This window comes from Myiozetetes cayanensis, unplaced genomic scaffold, assembly GCF_022539395.1.
Source record: "Myiozetetes cayanensis isolate MyiCay16 unplaced genomic scaffold, myiCay2020 scf5-8, whole genome shotgun sequence".
Taxonomy (NCBI): Eukaryota; Metazoa; Chordata; class Aves; order Passeriformes; family Tyrannidae; genus Myiozetetes; species Myiozetetes cayanensis.
The window spans coordinates 85985623-86007785 of NW_026087742.1; the positions used below are offsets into that span (position 1 = coordinate 85985623).

At 40.0% G+C, this 22163-nt stretch overlaps 2 protein-coding genes across 2 annotated transcripts; one reads left to right on the forward strand and one right to left on the reverse strand.

The window, feature by feature from the left end:
- Nucleotides 1-990: 990 nt before the first annotated feature.
- On the reverse strand, nt 991-11544 carry TSGA10 (testis specific 10). Its single transcript, XM_050332172.1, is given in 11 exon segments — nt 991-1586; nt 2275-2363; nt 2366-2442; nt 2666-2721; nt 3914-4065; nt 5010-5125; nt 6546-6697; nt 9071-9148; nt 9343-9516; nt 10506-10706; nt 11494-11544. Coding segments are annotated over 11 exon segments (1164 nt in total). The 3' UTR covers nt 991-1568.
- A 6723-nt stretch (nt 11545-18267) lies between these two features.
- Nucleotides 18268-19973, forward strand: LIPT1 (lipoyltransferase 1). The gene is made up of 2 exons (XM_050332256.1): nt 18268-18345; nt 18538-19973. Exon 2 carries the CDS (start codon nt 18764-18766, stop codon nt 19883-19885), a length of 1122 nt encoding a protein of 373 aa, XP_050188213.1. The 5' UTR covers nt 18268-18345; nt 18538-18763; the 3' UTR covers nt 19886-19973.
- The last annotated feature ends 2190 nt before the right edge of the window (nt 19974-22163 follow it).

Sequence of the window (22163 nt, forward strand, 5' to 3'; positions counted from 1 at the left end):
TCTAAAAGAAGGTTGAATAGCTGGAAGCAAGAAGAGCAGGGTGCTCTGAAAATCTGTGAACATTCCAGTAAGCCCAAATGAAGAAGTGAGAATGCTCCTTTAAATACTTGGAGTAACTTGGAGGGATCATCAGTATCCACTGTGCTTCTGAGAGAAGGTGAAGCATAGTGATCCTGTCCCAGTTTAAATGAGACAAGGGTCTTTTGCTGAGGATGAATTAGGAGGAAAAGACCCAAACTTCTCTTTCCAAACAATTATAAATCCAAAATTAAGAGGCTCCAATTGAAGGAAAACAAATTATGGAAAAGGGAAAATAACAGCCCTTTATTAAAAGGTATGTGTGTATTAACAGGAACACGAAAAAAAAAAAAACTCAAGTAAAATAACTAAGTAATACTCCTATACCCACCAATAATCCCCTTCAAGAACAAAACTGATAAACCGGCAAAAAAAAAAAAAAATAGTTCAATTTCTTGCACCCTTTGGTGCTGTTCCAACCACAGTCAGCAGGGGGCGCCGTCGGGTCACTGGAGATGCAAAATTTGTAATGTCCTGTACCATTCACCAGGTGGCGCTGTTGGGTCACTGAAGGTGTAAAAAAAACTTGTAGTGTCCTATTATAGTCACCAGGTGGCGCTGTTGGATCACTGAAGGAGTTGAACTTGTAATGTCCAGTGCCCGTCACCAGGTGGCGCTGTTGGATCCTTGGCTGCCACCGGGGGGGAGGGGGGAGGGGGGGGAACAACAGCAATAAAACAGAAAGTTCTCCCAATGGAAGAAAACTCACAAACTTCAGCTGATTAGGGTCCGTTGTAAGCAGAGCTTGTAGTCAGCCAGAGGTGAGCCAAGAGCAGCCGCCAGAAACTCCCCTCCGACAGGAAAAGAAACAAAGGAGCCCGGCAGTGTCTGCAGCCCGCAGCAGCCTCTCACCCCGGCAGTGCGAGAGAGAGAGTCTCCTCCCCCCCCAGCCTCCACCCCCTTCCAGTCACACACCAGCCAGCTCCCCCCTTCGTTGTCAAGGAGACAAATCTCCATCGTTAAGGGCTCCGGGTGATTCTTTTGTTCAACTAAAATGGCCCATCACAGAGCACACACACAGGCAGGAGGAAAGGAAAGAAAAATTCTTTGCTAAAAATACGAACTATGACAGATCCCCTGGAGAATCTTCAGTGGTTAAAGCCACTACAAACCTTGCCTTTTCTTGGATACTCAGGGAGGGCACCAAAGTGAAACAGTCAGTATGTTTGAGAGAAGTTATTTAGAATGCAAGTTGTCTCATCTAATTTTTGCAGCAAAGAATTAGGCACCAATCTAAAGTCATTAGCTACACTGCCTCTTCAGTGAAGGGAGAGAAACAGGTAATAATCATTGTAAAAACTGGAATGGGATGAATCTCCTGGAAGAATTTTCTTCACTTAAAAGGGAGCCTTAATGACTTAAAGCTTTTATATACTTAAGATCAAGTGCAGTTAATTTGCTCCTTTCAAACTAAATAGCACTTCTAGAGGTAGAGAAAACCAGATGAGCAGTAGACTGAATGCAGAGGAGAAAGATCAAGTACAGAAAACCTAAATGAAGGCAAGAAGCTGAAGAAAAAGAAGAAAACAAGAACATTACACAAGGACAAACTACTACAGGTATTAATCTTAATTTCTAGCTGCTTGGAAAATGCTGGTGCAGGAGTATTGTGTGTGCATGAGATGGCACTCTAAATATTTTAATTACTTTCACTAGGAACTGCACAGAGATAATTAACACAGTAGACAATGTAAGGTTGCATTATAACCAACTATTTCCATTATCTTTTATCCAAAAGCCACTTTTAAAGAAACACACATCAATAAAATGCTATTAATAACATCGAGAACCTTGTTAAAATGTGTAACGTGTTAAATTATTAGCAGGTGAAAGTACTAAGCTTTTAAGCACTCTAGACCAGTCACAGCACAGTATAAGGAACACTCACTGCTTCCTTTATAGTACTTTTCTATATAAGTGGTAGCTACAGCTGCCACAATGGTTTTACTTTAGGATCAGGAAAAAAAAAACACATTAATTAGCTGTTCCTCAAGATAAGTATCTAAACAATTACATAAGAATAGCTGGTCCTCTTCATACAAGTGAGCTGAGCAATAAGGGAAAAATCAGAGTTTGAAACACAAATTTAAAGCTAATTTGCAGATTTACTTCAAATGAGGATCCACCGATTCCCTGCGCTGCTTGGAAAAGACACCGTTTTTTCTTTATAGTCAAGGGTTCTTGGTACAAATATACCTGAATTTCTTGCTTAACATTAGAAAGGTGCTCTTGTAACCTGTCGTTCTCCTGAGCTAAAGATTCTCTGTTCTTGTTGGTCTGTGCAATTCTTTGTTGGTTTCTTGTAGCTGTTGATGCAAACTGGTGATATCCTTCTCACAAAGGGAGAGTGCTTCAGCAGATGTCCTATGTAGCAGATAAAAAATTCTTCAGGTACGATAATACTGCCCAATCAAATACAAATGGCAGCTTTTCCAGTGGTCAAGTTTTCAAGTCAGGAAAGAAAGCTGTAACATTTTAATATTACTTTGAGTAAAAAAAAATTTTACATGAGTACATCCTATGATTCATTTTTTTATTTAACACTATAAATTAATCACAATTTGATAATACTATTGACATTTCTTACTTTGTGGAATGCTCCAACTCAGAAATCAGAATCTTGAAATCTGAAATTATTTTCTCCTGGAAAAGAAATACAGAATTAAAATAAACCTCTCACCCTCCTCAGTATAAATGGAAGAAAAAATCAAGCAATGTTATTTATATCTCTTTTTATTCATCTAGCTAATTATTTTAACTATCTAATGCAAAATGGATTGTGATTTTCCAAGCTTCATGATGTACTATTTAGATTTGAAAATTCTTTTTTTTTTTTTTTAATTTGGGAAATAAAGGAAGAAATGTTGTTATCATCTGCAGAATATTGTAATTTTAATTATATTTTTTATCCTTTGTGTTTCTAAACGTAGAACTTTGCTCACAGTCTCAGAACTAAATGATGTGTGCTGCCTATTAGGTAAGTTAACACAGCTTTTCTACAATGAATAAATTCCTAGTCTGGTAGTTTGTAATTGATAAAACAAAAAGTATATTACTTTACCCCTCTGTCCTTGCATAGAGATACTAAAAGAAGCCTAGATAGGCTTAGAAAATGTCTTCTGCTTGAGAAACAAGAGAGGTGAGATAGAGCCATCTCTTTTCCTAATGACACCATTTTACAATTTACAATTGTAAAAATACAAAGTCAGTGCCCATGGCAAGATGATATTAGCCTGTCCTGCAATATCTTTTCCTCAAGATTTTGTTAAAAATCAATGCAAATTCTTGAGTTAAATGACAACAGTTAAAAAATACCTTATTTCGTTTGTCCTAAATCAATATCCCTGTCACTTAAGCTGAAGTGAAAAATAATGTTTCAGAACTAATAACTAAGCAGCTTCATTATATAGATTGCAATCACACTGTGCAATAAACTTAAGGTGAAAAGAATATAATTCAGATGTTTCTTCAATGACAACAAAGGGAATATTATTTAGCATCCTGCATCTTTAATGTCACTGGATCCCAAGGAAGAATTTAGGTTAACTTTTATGGCAAATGAAATATTTTATTGGCTAATTTTTCCCACTTCAGGACAGTACTTAAAGTCTCCTCTCTTGATAAGTATAAGTCATACAAAATACCTAAAATGAGGTCATCAGCAATGCTCACATCCACTGCTGTTGAAGTCAACACGAGTTTTACTGTTGTCCTGAAGGAGCAGAACTAGATCAGCACTGAGCACTGCTGTAGATACCAATATAACATAGGTGTGATGACCCAACAGATCCTTTCCCTGTTTACCTTTTGGGACTATTTGCTTATTAGAACATACTTTAATTGCCAGGCTTTCCTCAAAAGTAACAATCTTCTCTCTTCCTTCTTCCACGCAGCCTTGCAAAGATGCCTTCTCCATATCAAGCTGTGCAATTGTTTCTTTCAAAGCACAGATCCCTTCTTGTACATGGCTTTGTCTTGAAAAGTTACCTGAACTCAGTCAGAAAGGTCTCATTTTTATTATTTAATCCCATTTGAAATAAAAATTCTTTTGATGCACTTCTAAAGCATAAAAGAAGAAGGCAAAAGCTTCCCTTCAAGAAAACACTGAAGCATGCACCTTTTCAAAATATATAAATAATTCATAGAAATGCATTCTTCTGTAGATCAAGGCCTTAAATTACTTGGCTCAAAGCAAATTTATTCTTAAAGAGCAAATATTTAGATCATTTAAAATAACTGTCTTGGGTATTATAATGATATAGGCTTAAACAGAATTACTATAGACAGGAGCAATTCATAGATTGACAGCATGTAATGACTGATGATGTAAGAGACTGCTATCCTGATACTACCCAGTTTTCTCCTGAAATAATTTGATTTATTTAAATGAGCTTTATGTAAGAGTGAGAAAGAGTAATGCAGTTCTAAAATTCAACACCACTTAAAAATGAAAATGTAAGAATGAAAAAAGAAATCTATTCACTACAAAATCAAATTCTATAATATGTCTCTGAATACCTTCATTAAGCTGATACTGTGTTACACACTACATTTACCTTTAAATGGTCAGAGAATCAGTCTTTATTTGATCTACATACATTGCATTTGCAGAAAAGAATCACAGAAACTCCTCTTACAGCAAGACTTACATCCTATAAAAAACATACAGGCTGACACACCAGAGGGTCATGCTGCCATCCAGAGGGACCTGCACCAGGTGGAGAAATGGGTTAATTTAAAATGCAAACCCCCTCCAACAACGAAAGAAAACAGAAGTTTTGCACTCAGAATGTTAAAACTGTCAAAAGTATACTTATTTGCATTCAACACCTTTTCTTTCAACCCATAAGGGAGAAAAAAGAAGAATAAAAATGTAGAATGTAACAATTAGCCTACTGAACTTTATTTTAAAAATCGTACCTGTCACTCACCAGTTTTTTCATCCAAAAGCATCATTTTCTCTTGGCTAAGTTTCATTTCGTGTTTTTTCTTAATGAGGCTTTGCTGAGTCTCTGAAAGACTCTGTTCTGTCTTTTCTTTCAGTAAACTGGAAAAGCAGAAGAATTAAACAGGAGAATTCAGACATTGATATATTTTTTTTCCTTTTTGAAATGTCACTAAAATTGCAAAGGATATGAAAAAGTGAGATTCTTCTATCCTTTTTAGACTATTTGGGGTATTTTATTATTGTTAACTGTAATGTCTGTATATTAAAGTCTGAATACTCCTCTAAAGGATCACAGAAAAGCAAGAATTCTTTAAAGCAGGTGGTTGTAAAAATTTCACAAAAATAATTAAAATAGAAATCATCCCTTAAGACATACATCGGAATTCCTGACCCAAGTTATTTGTCCAAATAATTTAGTATTAATGATTAGTATTAATGATTCTCACACTGTTCAAGAAAATGAAGAGAATTATCAGCCTGGTTTGGAGGTAGAAAGAAAAAAGATATTTCAGTAGTGGCATCTAATTTTCAACAACTCAGTTTTTACAGTATTCATAAATCTGACAAAACTACAATAAAGGAGTAGTAACTCAGGACTGGGTTTGCAAAGGTGTTCATGCTATTTTAGAAATCACAGTATCATTAGAGAAGTATTGTGGGTCAGCACAGTATTGTGTGATATACCCAGCATTCCCACTACTCAAAATCCAACAAAAAAACTACAACACCAGTAAGCTACACCAGTCACTTGTAAGGATACAGGTTAAGAACAGTGTTACTCTAACTGAATTATTATTAAGGAAATATAAGAGAAAAACTTGCAGTATCTTCTCTGGCAGTCTATTCACTCAGTAGCCCAGTTCAGTCTGTGAATTACTCTTTCATATCTCTCTGCACAAACTCCACATTCAATTGATCTTTTCTTCCAGTCAGGAAATTATTGTTTTTTGTCTTGCACTCATTGACCTGTGCTTTATTCTCTAAAGGCTTTGATTGAGTCTAGTTCTACTGCATGCTTCTGAACATGGGTAGGAGATCCAGTTGAGCAGCAGGCCATAAACTCTATGCAAAGTGTTTCAGTTTCTCTCATGAAAAGGCTCCAAAACTAAGACGTGGATAATGACACCTAAACTAACGACATCTGACACTCATTATTTTATGCACGTTTGCCAGCTTTTATAAAAACAAATATTAAAAACAAGAGAGCAAAATTATTCATATGCAATTTACCAAAAAAAATCATTCCCTGAAGTTTCTAATAAAAAGCTCCTAGCTCTAAGTCAAAGTGAATTTTAGTTTTTCACTGAAGATGGTTTTCAGTATATCATCATATCAACAAGAAAAAAACATTTGCATATAAATAAGCAACGAGGAAAACAATTTCATTCTGAAAAGAAAGGTGGCTCATAAGCAGCTATTGTAAATTCCTTTCCCTTTGAGCTATGTAAAAGTTACGAGAACCAATGAACATAGGCTGATGTTACTAGTCAAATTAATGCAATTTTATACTTTTAGTTACCTAAGAGAAAAATATTCGGCTTCTTGTTGACTCAGCTCAGTTTCAGAGTCCAGTACTTTTCTTGGCAATCTTTTCATCTCAGTTTCCAGAGAATCAACGGTGTCTTTTATTAGTGCCACTTTGGACATCTGTTCTAACCGTTCACTATTTAACTGTAAATATAATCAAACATTAAAAGCTGAAAAAAAAGGCCTGTTTTATATATATAGTTTATATTATTTTAATTTTTACTCTTTTTTTAGCACAAAGCTTTTGCTGAGGAAGAAATGTCCAAGTATTTCATTTGCTCAAGGCCTGACTACAAGTCTACTGAAGACAGCTGACAAAGAGCTGAAATGTGACTTTCACTTCTTTTGAAGGTAAATCAATTTCCTGTCTTTCAGATCTCTGGGAATATTTTTATTTATTCATGTAAATTTTCTGTTGGTGATTATGCCTAAGGGCAAAAATGTTTGTCATTGATCAACATTAGAAGTTTTCAGTGCAAAATAACATAAGAGAAAGCATTATTATGGGTGTACGAAGGGAGAAATCCCAGTTTGGGGTACAACACAACCAATGATGGCTTTAGGCCTCTACTAAGTTACATACCTATGCCAGTAACAGGGTAGAGAAATCATTGTAAAACACTTGCATAAAGCACTACGTAACCAGTTATCCCCATGAGGCCCTCAGGTCTGTAGCTAGAACAAAGAACAGGTCCAAAACCTCTTGCGCAAACTCCAGCAAAGCTAGTTTGAAACCTCCAGTTTAAAGAAACAGGCATATTTTTATCAAAATGCTTACACTTACCATTCAAAGGATTGTCCTTTCTAAATTATTTGAAACAGCTCTTTTAAAGTACAAATATTCTCACCTCATCTTTCTCCTCATTCACTGATTCTTCCAGTACTAATTTCTGTGCTACTGTAATCAAAGGTCAGATTTCAAAAGAGCGAGTCAGTAAGCATCTGGTACACAATAACTTTTTCAGTACTAGTGCCATAAATTTCATGTTGATTGTATCGCCCTTAAAGGGTACAAAAAGAACTGAAGAAATAAGATGTACCTAAAACAGGGCTCTCAATATTCCCTACACATATGTAGGTGTGTGATTAAAGTTAATTTACTACTCAGAGCGATTTAAGCCTACAGTGTATTCTTCCTTTCAGATGCACTCAATTTAATATTATAAACCTTGGTATTATATTTATAAGCTTGGTAGGATTTTAGAAGGCTGAGGGGGAAAAAGAAAATGAACCAAAATTTATAACCACAAAATCTAGAAGAAAGATACGCTACAGAAATCAATGTTAATGTATTTAAAAACCAAATTCTACAAAGACTATAAATAAATTTAACATTTACATTAATTTTATTTATGCTTTCATTTTCTATTTTAGTGCCACACATTAGCAAACAATTAATTTAAACCATATTAAATAGGACTTGCCAGAACAGTGCAATTACATTTGGTTTTGAAGCATCAGGTCCCAGTAATACACCAGTCATAAGATAATTCACACTGATATGGACTCCATGTCTCTAGTCTAAACCTCCTGGTCAAAGCAGGGCCAGCTTTGAGGTCAGGCTGCTCAGGGCTTTGTCCAGTCCAGCCTTGAAAATGTTCAAGGCTGGGGATTGCACAACTGCCCTCACGAGAAAGAAGTATTTCCTTGTATTCAGCCTGAACCCTTTTCATTTCAACCAATATCTATTATTCTTCCACCATGCACTGCTGTAGAAAGCTTGTTTATGACTTCTTGATGAGTATTGGCAGGTAGGACTTAAGCCATTTCTACTCCAGGTGGAAGAAGCCCATCCTAACCTGGATACAAGAACACTGTGGGTAACAGTGTCAAAAGCCTTGATACAGTCTTAAAACAATAGAATCACAGAACAGTTTTGGTTGGAATGGACCTTAAAGACCATCTAGTTCCAACCACTCTGCCATGGGCAGGGACACCTTCCACTAGACCAGGTTGCTCAGAGTTCTATCCAATCTGGTCTCGAACACTTCCAGGGATGGGGAGTCCTCTGGTCAACTGTTCAGTGCCTCAACACCCTCACAGTCAAGAATTTCTTCCTTATATCTAATCTAAACCTGCTCTCCTTCAGTTTTAGGTCATTCCCCCTTGTCCTATCACTACATGCCCCTGTATAAAGTCCCTCCTCATTTCTCTTGTTGGCCACCTTTAGGTACTGGAAGGTGCTATAATGTTTCCCCAGATCCTTCTCTTCTCCAGGCTGAACAATCCCAGCTCTCTCAGCCTGTCTCTGTGCCCTGTGATCAACTTGGAGTCCCTCCTTGGGACTTATTCTAACAGGTCTCTGTCGTTCTTATGTTAGGGGCCCCAGAGCTGGACACAGCACTCCAGGTGGGGTCTCACCAGAGTGGAGTAGAGGGGAATAGTCTTCGTAAATAACATCCACTGCTCTCAACCTGTTGCTTTCCAATAGAAAACAATTACGTCAGTCCTGCAGGATTAACCATGAACATCAGCTGTATTACATTTACAATTCTATAAATAATTATTTTCCCTTACATTATGAATAGCAGTTTCAAGCTCTTCAATTCTCTGTTCCAAATGAGCCTTTTGATTCAACGCAGTTTCTTGGGAAATCTGTATCAAATAACAGTAACCAAAAAAAATCACATATGGAACAAGTTTCAACTCACGACAGACTTGTAAAGCAGTTAATGCTCAGGATCACAATAGAAATCTTTAGCAACTTTAATTACACTACTAAGTAGTTTTCACGTACAAGTAACCTTGTGGGGGGTCTGGGGGTGGGATAGAATGGGACAGAATAAAACCTTTAACTGCTCCCTGAGGCCATCACGTTCTGTATTCATCCTTGGGAAATCTGACAGTGCTGTATCCCTTTCTATCTCCACACACCTTAACATAGCTTGAGCTGCTGCAGTGCTTTTAGGAGTCCTGGGGCATTTTATAACTTCCTGAAGGAGCCAGAAAATCTCCTTCTGTGCCTGTTTTTAAAAACAGCAACATAACAGAAACATGGAATAAATAATGTAGTGTGTTACCATAGCCTATGGTTGGTAATGCAGAGCATCCCAGAAACTGTGTAATATCAAAGATGAAGTATTTATTTGTGCATATATTCTTTGATTCAGAAAAGCATTCTTAACTCAGGACAACACTTACAAACTTGTATTAAACTGACAGATTTAAATCACAGAATTTCCATAACTTTTTTTGCTATTTTTTAAACAAGTACTTTGCATTTTTTCCTTTTTCATACTAAACCAAAAGTAGAAATTTTTCTTGCACATCTCCTTGTTATTTCAATTAATCATACAAATATAAATAAAATTACTTATTCATAAAGATTGACAATTTTGCCTCTCTCAGCTGTTAAAACTTGCAAGTTACCCAGAATTTCTGCCACGTGATGCTCATATTTTTTCAGCTTTGATGTAAGTTCTTCACGTTCTCTCAATATTTTAAAAACTTTTGGATCAAAACTCACTCCCTTAAAGAATAAGGTGATATAAGGCTAAAGGAGAGAAGCAAAACTTGAAACGGTTTCTTATTATATCTGGTTTGGAAAACTCTATGAAAGATTTAAACAGTCTTCAACCTGATAACTTCTAGATAGCCAAGACTAATGTATATATTTCTCAATATAAGAGAACAGATATACATACCATTTTCTAAAAGACACGTTTATCTTGAGCAGCAAATGTCTATCAATCATAAATGGTACTGACAACCATGTTAATAATTACTTAATATATAAGCATTTGTCAGTTACCATTTAAAGTGACATACATGCATGCAGAATAAAGCAACAGTTAAGTTCACACTATTGGCCCATTCCAGTCCTACGCATCCTTCTGTTTACAATCAATTAGGTTTTCTTCCTGGTGATTATAGCTTTGGTAGTTTAATATAAGATAAACTGACATTCTAAAAAATACATTCTTCTTCTTCCAAAGTGATTTTCCAAGCTCACTTGGATGGCTGAGATTTTTTTTGACACACGGTCACAAAAAGAGATTAGCTTAGGACTTGAAGATGTGTTTCTTAATACCTTCAACAAATTCTCAGTCTCACATTTATAGTAGTCTCTGTTCTCTTCCAATGACTTAATAAACATATCAAACCTTGAGGGTGACTTCCCTTGCTTTATTTCAGATTCTGTTTGTAAAATAACCTGCATGAGCATAAATGAGAGAATGCATTTACTGAAATAAAACTTCTGTAATTAATGATACTTCAATGTAAAATGGATAAATATACTCTACAAAATGAAGATGAAGCAGATATCTAATTAAAATAAATATCCATATAATACGTTAAAGTAACTTCTGCATCTGTATTTTCTCTTTTTTGTTATATTACAGAATATGTCTGAAGGTCGTTCTAAAAGGGATGTGACAGGAAAGAAAAGGACATGAAAGCTAAATGTTAATTAACTTGAAATACATCTGTTCAAAACAAGTGGAATATCTAATGAATTTTTAAATATGAAAGAAAGTAGGACACTATGCTTGTTTAAGATCCATGAAAGGTGAATTTTTGCAATGGAAATAAAGTAATGTGCAAATAAATATTGTTGAAATCCAGACAGTCACCTAGGGGCCTAAAACAGATTCTGAAGATGAACTGCAATTCCAAAATTCTAAATTGCATATCAAATCCTGTTTGTTTAGGTGTAAGCTGACTTGATTTTGGGTCTCTACACAAAGTAATTTCTAGAAAGTGATTCCTGTAATCAATTTTTGGCATTCATACAAAAATTCATCATGCCCTACGAGTACCTCTGACAATAAAGGCAGCCTAGATGTCTATTACAGTCATCATCAGTGTTGACACATCAAATAGATTAGGTGAATCCCATCCTAATATTCTGCTCTCTGATAGAGGCACTCTCAAGTTCTCCAGTTATTTACATTGCCCTAGTCCTAGAGAACAGATCAGAGCGGTCAAGCTATCAGTACCTTCAGCACTTCACTGAGCACCGAGGACTCAAATTTATGCACGGAATACATATTCTCACTCACAATACTACTTATACCCAACTTATGGCAGAGCGCTTTTTCAGAAGAAAAAAAAAGGTAATATTTACATATCCTACAATAACCATTATTTATGCTTGCCATAAAGCGGTTAAGCTTTAACCACCCCAAGCCCCTCGCAACTGGGATTCAACTCCCCATAAGGAGCACTTCAGATGCTCCTTTCCTCCTTGTTTTCCGGAGCGCACACGGCACCAGCAGTCCCGGCAAAGCCCGGAGCCTCCCTCCGCACACCCCCGGCCGGGGCGCCGGGCCGAGCGCCGCCGGTCGCTGCCTTGGCGCGGCTCTCCGCTCTCGCCCTCCGGCCCCCGGGGAGCCGCTCATGGCGATGCCGTGGCCAGGTGAGGCACTCACCCTCCGCCGCGCCCGCTGCCGCCCCAACACCCTCCTCCTTCTCTCCTTCTTTCCCTCCATCCCTCCCGCCGCGTTCCCCGGGCGCCCGGCAGCGGCCGGCGGGCAGCGACACTGCTGAGGTGGGAGGTGGTTTGTCTTCTCCCAGATATCGGAGCGAAAGCCCTGGCTGGTCTGGATGGTTGTGAAGAGCTGTTAGGAACCCCGTTTCCAACTCTGCCCCGTGAAAGAAAAGCTGTCCATAGAACCATTACATTCTCACAGTATTGTCCTTTCACCCGGGGCTGACCCATTCCTGAGGGAACTAGTGGATGAAGTGGCTAGGCTGCTATCTGTCATATTTGAGAAGTTGTGCCAATCTGGTGAAGTTCCCACTGAATGGAAAAAGGGAAGCATAAATCCCCCCATTTTTAAAAAGGGAAATAAGGAAGACCCACAGAACTATAAGACAGTCAGTGTCTGGCAAGATCATGGAGCAGATCCTCCTGGAAACTATGCTAAAGCACATGGAAAGTAAGGAAGTGACTGGTGACAGCCAACATGGCTTCACTAAGGGCAAATCATGCCTGACAAATTTGGTGGCCTTCTACAAAGGGGTTACAGCAGAGGTAGATGAGGGAAGCGTGACTGATGTCATCTACCCAGATTTGTGCAAAGCATTTGACACTATCCAGCACAATATCCTTGTCTCTAATCTGGAGAGATGTGGATTTGACAGATGGACCATTTGCTGGATAAGGAATGGGTTGGATGGCTGCACTCAAAGTGTTGCTGCTCAGTGTCCAAGTGGAGACCAGTGGTGTTCTTCAGTAGTTGGTATTGGGACTGGTGCTATTGAACATCATCAGTGACATGGACGTAGACTGAGTGAGGAAAGGATCAAGAGCAGTCCTGGGGAGAAGGACATGGGGGATTTGGCAGCATTTGAGGGTGGGAAGCTCAACCTGACCTGGCAATGTGTGCTGTCAGACCAGAAGGCCAATCACATCCTGGGCTGCATCAAAAGGAGTGTGACCAGCAGTTCGAAGGAGTTATGGTCCCCCTCTATTCTGCCCTCATGAGACCCCACCTGGAGCTCTGCATCCAGCTCTGGGGCCCCCAGCTAAAGAAAGACACTGACCTGTTGGAACAAGCCTGAAAGAGGGACATGATGATGATCACAGGGATGGAGCACCTCTCCTATGAAGTCGGGTTGTGAGAGTTGGGGTTGTTTCAGCCTTGAGAAGAATCTGAGGAGACGTTACAGCACCTTCCAGTACCTAAAGGTGGCCAACGAGAGCTGGAGAGGGACTTTTCACAACTGCATGTAGTGACAGGACGAGGGAGAATGACCTTAAACTGAAAGACAGCACATTTAGATTAGATATTAGGAAGAAATTCTTGACTGTGAGGGTGGTGAAACACTGGAACAGGTTGCCTGGAGAGGCTGTGGACTCCCCATCCCTGGAAGTGTTCAAGACCAGCTTGGATGGAGCTCTGAGCAACCTGGTCTAGTGGAAGGTGTCCCTGCCCATGGCCAGGGGTTGGAACTAAATGGTCCTTAAGGTTTCTTCTGACCCGTCTATGACTCTGTGTTTTCATTGAGCCGGAGGATCTACGGGATGGAAGCCAAGGAGCTGTGATGACCATACCAGCTTCTGGTACAGTACCAGCACAACAGCTTACCTAAACAGCTCTGTGCAGTGAGCGTGCAGTCTCTGCACTTTTATGCTCTTAAATCTTGCTTTCAAAGATTATCATAATCCTTGTTGTCCCTACAGGTGTATATGATTGAAATTCTAGAGGCAAAACAAAATCAGACGTTAGAAATAATCCTAAAAATTATTTTAAAAAAGATGCATTGTAAAATACTGTACAAAGTTATCAGTAAACCCATTTTTCCCATTAATTCTTATATAAATATTTATGAGCACTGCCTTCAAAGAAATTTTAATTATTTTTCTACTTGGTTTCATCTTGGGAGGTTTTTGAATAACTCTTATCTATGAAAATTCAGCTTTCAGTATCGGGTTTATGACTTAGAGCACAGTTTCTCAATAAACATAACTAAAGTCAAGAAAAGGTGTTCATATTTCTTTTTGGTTTTAAGTACAAATGAATACTGAGTGACCAGTTGCTGCTATACCTTTTTGAATGGCTTCTTTTTGGGAGAGGGAGTTAAGCCAAGTGACTTGGCTTAACTCAAGTGACACAACATTCTCTCCACACCTCAACAAACAAAAAGATGACTTCCTCCAATAATAGTTCAATTCTTCATAGCTATTTGGGGATGGAAAGAGGGAGGTGGGTGAGCATAATAAATTGACATTCTCTGGCAATACCACCTCCCGTTGCTGGTTTGAGTGGAATTCTTTGGTTTTAGAGCACCTTTAACTCAAACCTCCCAGGACCCATCTGCACACATGCGGCATAGTCCTCATCTGTGATTAATTTGAAAGTCTCAGAGAAAGGCAGGGAAAGGCAGCCCAAGCAATGCTCACAGGTCAGAAGACTTCAGAGACAAAGCCAAGCAGCCAAGTCTCGTTAGTCCAGCCCCAGGAGAGAGATGGGTATTCTGAAACTGCCACAGCTGATCAGCTGGGACTGACAGTGAGCTCAGGGAGCTCAGCTGAACACCTCTGCTCTAATTAGGTTCATCTCTTTCAGAAACTAATATCCAAGGAGACACTTTTACAGATGAAAACTCCAGCAATTGCAATACAATCTCTCTAACTTGACAAGAACAAAACAAGTGTTAGATAAGACTGATTAAATCTTGTGAAAATAGCCTTCTTTTAATTAAACCTTATCCTCTATCCAAACCCCATCTAATTTGCATATGTATTTGTAAGATTATGTGCCAGTTGTATCGTCCAGAATAAACATCACCCTTAACATCACACTTGTTTCTTGACAGTGTCAAGCATTAGCTTCACACATATGATAAAACACCAGTCTGAACTCATTCCTGATTTTTAATGCCAGGATTGATGTATTAACTGGTTTACAGACATTGTAAAGTTAAAATGTCATGGTATTACAAGGCTAATTACGCTTTTCTTTATTCCACCAACAAAATCATATGAGAGAAACTACTTCTTACACCTTCTTATGTCCAAGATGGCAGTTCTTATTTACAGTACCTCTAGCTGCATATCTCTTCTTGGAATGGCACAGACAGGGACAGGAAGATTGGTGCCTTTGAAGAAAGTGATGTGAAAAGGCTAAGGGGGCCATGTGAGTCCTCTGACTCCTACTGCCTGCTTCTGTCGGGCATGGATATAAAGAGTCTTTGAAAGAGGCTGCTTTAGGTAGTCACAAAGTCAAGCTGAGAAATCAGATGAAATGCACTCTCTTCCTTGTTAGCCACTAGCACAGTTTTATATTCTGCAGATGGTGCCAGGTGAATGATGGGTTTTTCTTGGCAAGCAACCACTATAAAGCACTCCTGAATAGAGCTCACCTTTTCAGATATTAGGTGTGAGTAACACCTCTGAAAATACAATCCCCACCCAAAGAGAAGAAATTGGAAGATTTTAACTTCCAGAAAAAGAGTAAGAGAAACAAGTTTCTTTCTTATCCTCCCTCCATCCTGGATTTATTATAAATCTTTCTTTCAGATTTTGGTATGGTGGAAATCATCAGAGGCTCTGCATTGTCATGTTTATCTCCAAAAGAGATGTGAAAAGAGCATTTCAGGTTTTCATAACTTTAATTATTGTTATTAATAATAATATTTTTATTATGAAGAATAAAAAATTATTCTTTATGAAAGTTCATTTTAGGAGTGAAATTAGACATTTTTAATTAATTTTGCTCTGGTATGTCTAAGGTATCCTCTAAGAGACAAATGGTGAGTTCTCTCTTACATGTTAATGCTGGTTAATGTTGTGCAGAGTGGTTACTTTGCTTTTTGTATACCAAACAAACACTTTGTTGATCAAAGAAGAAATGAAATTCATACACAGGAGTGTTTTCAAAAGCAAAAATAACAACTGCTGTATTTTGCAGATGTGATTTATACATTAGCAGTTGAGACATTAAAAATGTATTTAAAAGTCCGATCCAGAGGAGATAAATAGATCATGGTGTGCATTTCTAAATTCATACTTTTTGCTTATTGTCAGAATATTTCCAATCATCTTGCTAGGTTTGTCTTCAACAATAGCCACTTTTCAGGAAAGGTGTTTATTGTTGCATGTGTATTTTATCCTTCAGCATAGCAGAAACAGACCCATGACATTTTTACCTGTCCATCCAGTATTCTGCACACTTAACTTTTTTTAGCACATTGTGCTTCTATCTATGGAAACATTTTTTAACTAGAAAAACACAGAGTGTAACAGCTCAAAGTAGGTTTTTAGTGGCACCCTGTGGCAAAATGACACATTGCAAATTTCCAAGAATCAACTGCTGAAGTGGAAACAAATGGTCCCACATTTTGTTTGGTTTTTAGTAACATCAGAAGTCTCACAAGACGCATTTCCCTACCTCTGACCGGCGTTACAGCGCACAGGTTCACTTCTGCATTTTGCCAACTACCTCCAAAGTTGATTTTCCAATATTCAGAAGTACACATGCCTTTTAGCTTGTGCATTACTGAATAGCTCACCCCAGTGAAAACTTGTCACCAGTCTAATTTAGCAAAAAGTTATGTCTATTTCAAATCACTTAAAACAATTCACAATTTTTTAATTTTTTTTTAATATGACAATATAACATTCCAAGTGCTGGGAAACACATCACATCAAGTTTCTTTTAGAGTCTGTTTCTCCCACTAATCACCACCAGCACCCACGTGGTGATGGTTTCTTACCTTTTACTTGCCCTATTACGCCCACACAGCTCTTAAGGGTTTGGTAAGGAACTGTCATTCTCTTAATTAATCAATTCTTCAGTAGGATATAACCCTAAGCTTATGTTTTTAATCTTGGAAGTCTCTTATCCTTATCTACCTTCTTTTCTCTTTCACCTTTCAGGGAATATAGCTGTTCTGGATACTGTTTCTTCAACTAGAAGGTTAAGGCAATTCAGGTCACATTATAAACAGTTTTCTTTACTGGAAAAGCAAATACATGAACACCCAATTACATACCCAAACCCAAACTGCTTCCTCAAGTAATCTCACTGTTTCACCAGAATAAGAATATCAACTTGGCATTTCTTTGAAAGCCACCCATTCCTAGAACTAGAGAGAAGAAAAATTACTTAGCCCTAACTACCTGTTCAAGAGGGAGAGCCTACGTGAATTCTCACAACCTACTGTACCAATCTTTTTCTCTACAGTTCCTTCATGTCTTGGTACTCCTATATTAATGCAGAATGGAAGACAAAAGCACGCAATGTGTCCTTCATGAATACACATACATCAGAAAGAGATGTACAACACATATTTGCCCATAGGGATACTACTGCAGGTAAAACATTTCAGCTAGCATTGAACACTGTCCCACAGTGTAAGCTTAAATACAGACAAGAGCTCTTGATAGTTAAGGTGTGGAAGACTTCAAGAAAGGCTTAAACCAGTGTAAATCTGGAGACAACTTTCTGCATGAAATACCTCTACAGTCACAGTTTTTGATCACTTCCAGCTTGATAATGAATTATGCTATCAACATTTAGTTTCCATATCTTCCTAAGTCCCATGGAGAGTCTCTGTGTACTTCACAAGCCTCTGTGCATTTGTGTTAACTCCTTCAGTCTCTTTGTGAACCCATGAAAGCTTCTAGCATCCGCAACAACCTGTGGCAAGAAACTGTGCAGCTGGGTCTTCAAGAAGAAGAATCATCCATTTTATCCGCTGTGCATTGGCTTCTTATTGGCATGACCCTGTAAGTACTATTGACGATGCCTGTAAGTATCTGAAGGGAGGGTGTCAAGAGGGTGGAACCAGGCTCTATTGCTGGGGGTGCCCAGCAATAGGACAAGAGGCAACAGGAAGAAAGTGATGCACAGGAAATTCCACCTGAATATGGGGAAGAATTTCTTTACTGTGCGGGTGACTGAGCACTGAAATAGATTGCCCGGAGAGGTTGTGGAGTCTCCCTCGCTCAGATGTTCAGACCCGTCTGGGCACAATCCTGTGCCATGTGCTCTAGCATGACCCTGCCTGAGCAGGGAGGTTGGTCCAGGTGACCCAGTGCGGTCCCTTCCAACCTTTCCCATTCAGTGATTCTGCGACCCGATCATTCCGGCTTTGTCCCAGCTCCCTCCCGCTGCGCAGTGCCAGGGCTGCGCTGGGACAGGCGGGACATCTGCAATCCCCGAGCGAGCAGGAGCCCTCTCACCGCTCTCCGCTCCCATCCCCTCCCCGGCTCCGCGGCAGAGCAGCGCCCGCCCCCAGCACCTCTCACCCGGGAAGCGGAAGGCGCTGCGGAGGCCGCCGGCTCCAAGGACGCCGCCGGCTCCAGGGAGCCCGCAGGGGCAGGGACGGCGCTCCCCGCCGTGAGTAGCGCGGGGGTGGCCGGCGGGACGCGGGGGCGGGCGGGGGCCGCAGGGACACTGCGCCAGGAACGCCGTGGAAAAAAAGCCAAAAAACCCTTACAGAGCTAGACTACGCGAAGTAAAACCGCGTTAGGAAGGCTCTGTTGAGTGAGGGGGAAAATACACATTCCGTTTCTTCCTTTGGTCTTTCAGGCACCAGGGACTGCGAGGAGCGGCTGCTCTGACACCCCCGGATGTTTACGTGAAACTCCCGACAGGGCTTGAGCGGCATCACCCGGAGAATCACCATGCCTTGGAACTGGCGTGCTGCCGTGGGAAGAGAGTGACTGCGTCATGCCTGCCTCTAGCATTTCATTTCTGCCGCATCCAGCTTTAGCAGAGTGGGAATTCCTTCCATTCGCTGTCCACTATTAAAAACATGGTGCTCCAGCCATCGTTAAAGAATTGCCTTCGGCTGTCCTGCGCCCTCAGGACTCCAAAAGCTGGCTTCAAGAGCACAGCTCGTGGAGCCCTCATTATCCAGTCTGTTTCTAATGACGTTTACCAAAATCTAGCTGTTGAAGACTGGATCCACGACCACATGGATTTAGAGAAGCGACAGGTCCTTTTCCTTTGGAGAAATTCCCCTGCTGTGGTAATAGGGAGACATCAGAATCCCTGGCAGGAATGCAACCTCAGGCTATTGAGGCAAAAAAATATAAAACTAGCCAGAAGAAGAAGTGGAGGAGGCACAGTTTACCATGACCTAGGTAATATCAATTTGACTTTCTTCACAACCAGAAAAAAATACGAGCGAATGGAAAACCTGAAACTGGTTGTGAAGGCACTGAAAGCCTTGCGCCCCCAGCTAGACATACATGTCACTGACAGATATGACATCTTGCTGGATAGGCACTACAAAATCTCAGGTACCGCTGCAAAGCTGGGAGGGACAAGTGCTTACCACCACTGTACCTTACTCTGTAATGCAGATAAGTTTGTTTTATCTTCTGTGCTAAAAAGTCCTTATAAAGGGCTAAAGAGCAATGCCACTCCTAGTGTGCCTGCCTCGGTGAAAAATCTCTTTGAAGAGGATCCTACTTTAACTTCTGAGATGCTCCTGGATGCCATTGCTAAGGAATATTCTACACAGCACCAAATAGATCATCATATCACCTTAATAAACCCAGCTGATGAGACTCTGCTTCCTGGAATTAATAATAAAACTAAAGAACTACAAACCTGGGAGTGGGTGTACGGAAAGACACCAAAGTTCAGCATTAGCACTTGTCTTAACATGGCCTATAAAGATTCTGTTCTTGACGTTAAAGTAAATATGGATGTAAAGCATGGAAGGATTGAAGTCTGTAACATCGACCTGCCGGAGCAGTGGCTGCCACCAGCACTGTACAGTGAACTGGTCAAGAGCCTTACTGGCAGTAAGTTTTGCCCAAATGAAACCACAACGATAGCAACAACATTGCTAAGAGTATGTCCACAAGATGATGAGTTGCACAGCAGGTGGAATCTACTATGTGAGAATATGATAATGCTAATGTGACTTGCATTTCGAAAATTTAAGTTAAACTTCTGTTGCTTTTTTATTTAATGCATTGAAAACAAAATTAAAACAATTTCTACAAGCTGAATTTTTCTCTTACTGGTCAAACTGTTCAATCTTGTGCTTTTGTTTAATATTACAATTAAATTTCACACTGCCTGCACCTGATGTTCCCAAACTGTAGGATGTAAGTCACTGCTGACAAGACATCGTTGCTGCTTAAAATGGAGAAAATGGTGTGGGCATCCCAAATGGGCCCTGTAGCAGAGGAGGTACAAATGGCTGACAGAGATGGGATGGGGTAGGTGAAAACTGGTGCTGTGCTGCTGCATTGCATACCCCAGCCTGCACCCTGTTCCTTGGGGATAGTAGTCCAAAGGCTGTGTCTCAGCCCCTGAACTGTGTGGAGAGGGATGTCCCCTGGTTTCTGGTTGAAATTCCTTTCTTGCAGAATGCTGGTGCCCCTGTGTCTCCACTGTACAATCATGGTAGTATGCTGAACTCATTGCTGGGTAATGAATCACTTTGACAGTTCCACCCTGGATCAGGGCTTTTTTGTCCATGCGTGTGCAAGAGCGGGCAAAGGATTAGGAAGTTCAGTGTGGGGGGTTGTGTGATGAGGGCAGGAAAGCCTTAACTGGGACAGAGGCCACCTGTGCCTCCTTTGTTCCTGCACTGCCTGGCACAAAGCTGGGAGTCCCTACTGGCATGGGTACTAGTATCTAAGCTAAACTTTAGGAGGTACAGTTGCAAATACAGACCTGGGAGAAACAGGTTCCTTATGTTACAAGCTAGGAGAAAATTTTCTAGTAAAAGACAATAGTGAACTGGAAATAACAATTTTAATGTTAAGTAATAGTTCAGTATGAAGTGAAATTATGAAAGAAAGGCTCATGATATATTTCACTGTTGTTGTGAATGAGCAGAATGCAATTTTGATTAAGTCAGAACAGAAGCAGTTTATTGCTACAGCTGTAGGAGAGAACCCACTGTAGCAGTGACAGACTCCACTGATGTGAAGTCTCCAAATGAGGTAGTTACAGAGTTTATGTACCTTTATATTACATAGCTCTTTCTTCACCAAGCTGCTGTTGCATAGTAGAGTTAGTTAAATTTGAAGTGGGAGGTTCATCAAGCAAAAAAGCTATAAATTCACCCTGTCAAGGTGTGAGGACATCAAGGTAAATTCCATTCAGCACAATATATAAGCACAACTCAGTTTACCTAAGTCTTTTCCCAGAAGGTTAACCAGGCTGGTAGGACTTAAAATAAAACCATGGTATCCAGAAATGAGACAGACAGTTACAAAGAGCTTGTTACTAGATGAACTTAGGTGTTACCCTGAAATACCAATACAGTTTACTACTTCTGTATATAAGGAAACTGCAGGAAAAACAGAGGTGGATATAAAGTGGGTTGAGAAATGCCAGTATCAATTAGGCAAGAAACGGTCTTGCTGTTAATAGGGCAAGATAAATAAAGATCAGTCTGGCCTCAAGAAAGTAAAGGAGCAGTGATGTTTACGTTCTTGGGGCTGTCCTAATCACATTTCCGAGCCCGTGGCATGAAGGGAAAGTTGGATGAAAAGTTAGCATAACTATTGGACAGAGACTCAGAAGACTTACAGGTAGGTCTGTAAGGACATTCTGATTTCCAGTGTCCTTGTTGTCCATATAGAAAACCCTCAGCTGAACCTCCAGTAAGGACTTTAAAATGTCTCTTACCTTTCTAAGTGGCACCGGGGGGTTTCAGCAGGGATCAGTCTACAGTCCTCCCAGGCCAAGCAGAACATGTGAATCCAAGTCACAGCACCGCATGCTGTCATGGAATAACTGGAATGCAATTTTGATCAGGTCAGAACAGCAGCAGTTAATTAAATAACGCTGCCCAGATGAGACAGCTGCAAATACTTAAAAAGTGATGCCTGCAAAGGCCTATAAGGTATTGCTATGTTATTTCCACACTGCTGGCATCTTTAAAAGATGACTGGTTGACCAGCTCTCATGAGGAGGAAATTACATGTCAAAAGTGGACCTACCTTTAGTTAAGGAGTGCAGTCTGTGGGGGTGAATCCAGCCCTCAGCTGGGACTGGCTGTAGGGCTGAGTCCAGGAGGGAAGGTGGCTTAAGCTCATCTCCACAGATGATGCCAGGAGGGACAGTTCTGGCTGCACAATCCAGGTGATGACCTAACTGCATCCGTGTGAGCAGCAACACAGAAGAATGTGGCTTGGAGTCAATAAAATGATTGCAGAACTGTACTCTCAGATTTCTCTGAT

Bases quoted from the DNA above. Each gene is read 5' to 3' on its own strand.
- LIPT1 (XM_050332256.1), top strand. From the start codon at position 18,764: ATGGTGCTCCAGCCATCGTTAAAGAATTGCCTTCGGCTGTCCTGCGCC.